This window comes from Tupaia chinensis, unplaced genomic scaffold (genome assembly GCF_000334495.1).
Source record: "Tupaia chinensis unplaced genomic scaffold, TupChi_1.0 Scaffold139757_1, whole genome shotgun sequence".
Taxonomy (NCBI): Eukaryota; Metazoa; Chordata; class Mammalia; order Scandentia; family Tupaiidae; genus Tupaia; species Tupaia belangeri.
The window spans coordinates 3,293,231-3,298,455 of record NW_006199637.1 but is presented as its reverse complement, the minus strand read 5'-3'; the positions used below and the strand labels follow the sequence as shown (position 1 = coordinate 3,298,455).

Here is a 5,225-nt window from a genome sequence, read left to right as displayed (position 1 = left end):
TCGGGCCCCCGGGCCCGTGGCCCCGAAGGCGCCCATGCCATGGAGAAGCTGGCGGCCGGGCTGGCCGGCCTGCGCTGGAGCATGGGCGCCTTCCCGCTGGACCTCATCGTCAGCCGCTGCCGCCTGCCCACGCTCGCCTGCCTCGGACCAGGTATGGGGTGCTGGGAGGAGGACTGGGGATCCCGGGGGAAATCACAGCTCTCCAGGTAGGGGTGAGCAGGACTGGGATGAGGATGCACGGCCCCTGCCCTCCCGGCTCGCTCGCGCGGCCCCGCGCGGCTCCTGGCACGCATCTCCGGGAGACCCCGGGCCCACGACCCAGGATCTGCCTCCTGGGCTCCGCGATGGGCACCCGGACAGAAACCCGGGATAGGGCCCGGGACGGAGTTTTTCAGCCTACCTGGAACCGGGAGCGCTGCCGAGCCTGGCCCGCCCCGTCGGTGCACCCCGCACCCCTGCGGCCGCTCAGCCCTGCCTTGGCCGCTGCTCCTGCCGCCCTTTGTCTCCGACCTCTCACCTCGATCCTCCCCGCAACCCTGGGCCTCATATTCTGTCTTCCCCGCGCCGCCGCCCCCTTCCCCACTTTGCCCCTTTGAGGACTTTTTTCCGCGCCCTCCTAGAGTCCAGGGAGCAGCCTCCTGTTCTCGGGGGACGGGCGGGCCACCTTAGGAGAGCCCCTGCGGCCCAGCATGCTCCCAAAGACCCCCCTCTGCCGTTCCCCACGCTTGACCCACTTCTCCCCCGGTCCCGGGGCCCCAGCTGCTCTGCTGATCGGACAGTGCACGGGGCCCAGAGAGGGGACGCCTGGGGGCTGCGTGGAGCGAGGGGACCGTTTGGGGGAAGGGGGCTGCCTGCCTGGGGGAGGGGCAGGAGCTGGGGCTGGCAGCCAGGCCGGGGGTTTTGTGTGTGAGAAGAATAGGGGTTTGGCCCGCGTTGGCACACTAGCTTCCCTGAATGCTAATGGGGCCGCGGCCGCAGACTCCACTCCTCTCCGCGGGGTCCGGCAGCCCCTCCGATCCGCAGGCGCAAGGAACCGGTGCACTGACCTATGTGTGTCCGGGTGCAGGTTCTGCGGGAGCACACATGCAGGACATGGGGCAGGGGTGCCCGGCAGCCCAACGCCTTGTTCTCTGGATCCGGATCAGCGCTGGGGGTGCAGCTGTGGTCCTGAGACTGCGTGGGCCCAGGGCTGTGTAGGTCTGCAGGTGGAAGAATCCCCCGGGGCAACTCCCCCCCAGGGGTCTCTTTTGAGCTCTTCAGGCTGGGTAGGGCCTCCTTCAGGCCCTTGACACCTGGTGACACCTGTCTGGTTTCTAATGAGGTACACCTCATTAGAGCGGTCATTGCGTTGTCTTAGGGGACTGCAGGCTTGCGGCCGGGGCCCTTCCTAGGAAAGATTATGGATGGAATGAATGCCTGAGTGAGCCTGTGAGTGACCAGCCAGGGTCTGTGACAGTGTGTGGCTATGGCCGTGCTCACCATTAGGGTGTGAACGTGGGATCAAAACGGTGTGGCCCTGAAGGTCCCTGTGTGCCTATGCATTCGCGGCTCTTGGGGCCGTGAGACTGAATCGTGTCGCTCGTGTCACCAAGCACCTGTCATTCCTGTTGCGGTTCCACTGTTGGCGCTTACGACCTGTGGCTGTCCGTGTGTGCCTGCGTGGCCGTGGCCTGTATCTGTGGAAGACTGGGCTGGGACTTGGGAGGGTTCAGACACCACCACCACACAGTGAGAGCCCGGCCCGCCCTGCAGACCGGGAACACCGCTCCTCCCAACACACACCCCACATGCACACACTTCACAGAGCCCCCACTCAGAGTAAACTGTTTTCCACTTGCTTGGGTAGCAGAATTTAGTACGTTGTGATGGAGGACTCGGAAGGAGGTGCCCCCCCCACCCCTACCCGGCCCACCAGCTGCAGCCAGGAGACGGCCCCATCGGCCTCCTGGAAGCCGGGCCAGCCCTCCTGCTCCCCTGGAAACCGTTGCTGGGTTTGGAGCCTCCAAGGGCCCAAGCTCCTCCCGACTCCCAACACCTCTGCCCCAGGACAGGCCTTCTCCAGCTTTCCACATCCAGCATCTCCCTCGCTCCCCTCCCCCAGTCATTGCCACTGGGAGGATGAAGGTCCGGGAGGGGGAGCCCAGAAGCACCTTCTCTGAGATGAACTTGGGGTATCTGGGGGCTTATTCCTGCCTCTTTGGGGTCCCCTGAGAGCAGGAGACTGCTTGCATGCATGGGTGGACGTGAGAGGGCCAGGAATCGGTTCCCCTATAGCACTGCCATTCTGACAGCTGGGACCCAGGAGAGGGGATGACCCATCTCAGCCTTCTCTGCCCCAGCAAGGCCTTCCTTGCCTGCCTAGGCACTGCCTGGAGAGCTCAGAGTCCTGCCGCTGTGAATTCGCCTGGTCCTGAGGCCCAACTTCAGTGTCTTTTGCTCAGAAAATGTGTCCTCCCTCCCACCCCACCAGAGCTCATGCTCCTTTCTGCAAGTCCCCAGGCCCCTCCAAACTTGCTAGGGCTCTCGGTTCCATCTCCTCCTCCTCCCCGGGGCCTCAGGGCTCCTGGAGGCAGGGAGGGGGGGAGGGCGCAGACTAGGGTCATCCCCTGGGTGCCCCCAGCCCCAATGCTGGCTGTATGAGGACAGCAGGCACTAGATCAAGTGATGAATGAGGGACAGAGCCGGGCTAGTTGCTGGGGCCCCACTGGGAGTCAGAGTCCTGAGAGACGCAGCCTGACTCAGCCCCGAGGTCACAGCTGGCAGCCCGCCCGTCCCCTGAGCATTGCCAGCCTGGACAGGGATCATGGGGAGCTGTCCTGAGGGGCGTCTTGGTGAGGAGGTGAGGAGGAGGTCACCTGCTTGTTCTTCCTGCCCCTCCTAAGGACATTCTCTTTTCCTCCTTCCTCCCTCGTTCCCTCCAGGCGAATACGCTGAGGGCGTCAGTGAGCGAGACATCCTGCTCATCCATTCCTGCCGCCAGTGGACGACGGTGACAGCCCACACCCTGGAGGAGGGCCACTATGTCATCGGGCCCAAGATCGACATCCCCCTGCAATACCCAGGTGGGTCCAGCCACAACGGATGGCATAAAGCCTATGGGGTATGGGTAGGAGGGAACCTTGTCTTGGAGCTGCAGGGATGATGAGGACATGGCTGGCAGGGTGGTGCTTAGTGGGGCTAGACTTGGGGCTTGATGGTTTTATGTTCTGTGGAACCCTGGGTTTTTGGAGAGGTGGCTCACAGGTGTACAGACCTTTGACTTACATTTATTTGAAAATAGATTTGAAAGTAGTGATAAAAAAAGTACCTACGCTCGGAGTCAGTGGGGCATAGTGGTTAAGGTGCTGGACTCCCATATAGCCAACCACAGTTCAAGTCCTGGACCCAGCGGCTAGAAACTCATGCCGGGCTCGTGTATATGCATGCCCATAAATCCTGAGAGGCGAATAGAGGAGAAGGGATTGAGGTGTGGCCAGTTCCCCTGAGGGGTGATGTTTTGCTTTCTGTCTCTCTGTCTCACTGGCGAGCACATGCACCCTATAGAGAAAATCACTCAAAAAAAAAAAAATCTATACCCTCAAACAGCTACAGATCAGATCTTAACCCTAGTTAGAAACCTTCTGTGCTCACCCTGAGCTCTCTCATTGATCAGTCTTGTGCAGATCCCCAGAGAGAATGTCTCCTACCTGGATCTGCTCAGTATTGTGAACCAAAAAGCTTCAGGACCAGGGCTACCCAGGGCGGTTAAGCTGTTTTCACCGAGTTTACAAGTCAGTGTTAAAATGTTGGATTTTAAAAGTTTATACTGACTAGCTACTTTTATCTCTTTTATATATAATGTTGCTATATAATACAATTTTCTTTAAAGAAAGGATTCTGGGGACTGGCAGATTGTATAGTGGTTACATTGCTGGACTCCCACATGGTCAACCGTGGTTTGAGTTTTGGACCTGGTGGCTTGAAACTCACACTGGGCCCATGTGTGTGCATGCCCAAGAAATCCTGGAGGAGAGTGGAAGAGAAGGGATTGTGGCATGGCCATCCCCACTGGGGGGTGATTTTTCAATTTCCTTCTCACTGTCTCTCTCTCTCTGGTGAGTACATGCACCCTAAAGGCAAAAACCTCTAAAATTTAAAAAAAAAAAGGGGGGGTGGATTCTGTGGTCAAAGGGATTCTGTGGTCATAAAAGAGTTCAGCTCCTTTCATTAAAAAAAAGAGATTAATTTAATTTATTATTATTATTTTCAAAAATTTGACCAGAGAGAAAAAAGGAAAAGTGAGAAAGCAAGCCACTAGGTCAGGGACTTGAACTGTGATTGACCATGTGGCAATCCAGCGCCTTAACCACCACACCACCTGCTGGCTCTCTCCTTTCATGTTTTTAAATTGCTAGATGGCGTGTTGGTGTGCCAGGAAGAGAGATCGCATCTCTGATAGGGCGTGCTCACACCAGTCCCTTTTCCTCTATCTCTCCATCCTGTTAGAATTTGGGACACACACACACACACACACACACACACACGGTATATTTTTCAAGCTGCTGGGGCTGGGATTTGAACCTCAATCGGTCATGTAGGATTCAGCTTTTTATGCACAGCTGTTAACTGCTGTTCTAACTTTTTTTGGTAGAGGGCACGTATGCTTGTAGAAGGATGAGGAAGTGAGAAACCACGTCCTTTCGGGCCTGGTGCTGCCGCAACCCTTTCCCCTCCATTTCTCCCTCCTTTCAGGACTTTGGGCATGCACGCACACAGGCCTGGTGTGTTTCCCAAGCTTCCATGTGGGTTCCAGCTGCCTTAACCACCGAGACACCAGCTGGCCTGAGCCTCTTTTCATTTTATACATGACGAAACCGAGGGCTCCAGGGGGACTTACCTTACCCAGGAAGGGAAGAGGAAGGGCCAGAACCCAGGTATGCTGACTCCTGGACTGGCGCTTGCTGCGGGGATGTTTCTGTGAGAGAGATGGGAGAGTCTGGTGGTCCCATCCCAGAATACCCCACGCAAGCCCAGGATCCCGCTGTGAATGAAGCACATGGGGCATTCCAGATACCGGGCACCTTTGTCACTGCATCCTCATGGCACCTCTGTGAGACAGTCTAATCCATTCCGTTTAGCTCACAGGAAACTGGGGCTCCATCCAGGAGCTTCAGTAACTAGCCCAGTTCTTGCTTTTTTGGGGAGAGGTTAGTTTTTTTTTTTTTTCTTTTTTGCTATATTGTGTG

The 5,225-nt window shown here is 57.4% G+C and overlaps 1 protein-coding gene across 1 annotated transcript in view; it reads left to right on the top strand.

Moving 5' to 3' along the window:
• The first annotated feature begins 6 nt into the window (after nt 1-6).
• The window catches only part of GAREM2 (GRB2 associated regulator of MAPK1 subtype 2), a 16,934-nt gene continuing 11,715 nt past the window's right edge, over nt 7-5,225 (top strand). Inside the window, exons 1-2 of the mRNA XM_014593097.1 lie at nt 7-151; nt 2,922-3,062. Coding sequence (XP_014448583.1) covers nt 40-151; nt 2,922-3,062 — 253 coding nt within the window. The 5' untranslated portion in view covers nt 7-39. The remainder of the gene's footprint in view (nt 152-2,921; nt 3,063-5,225) is intronic.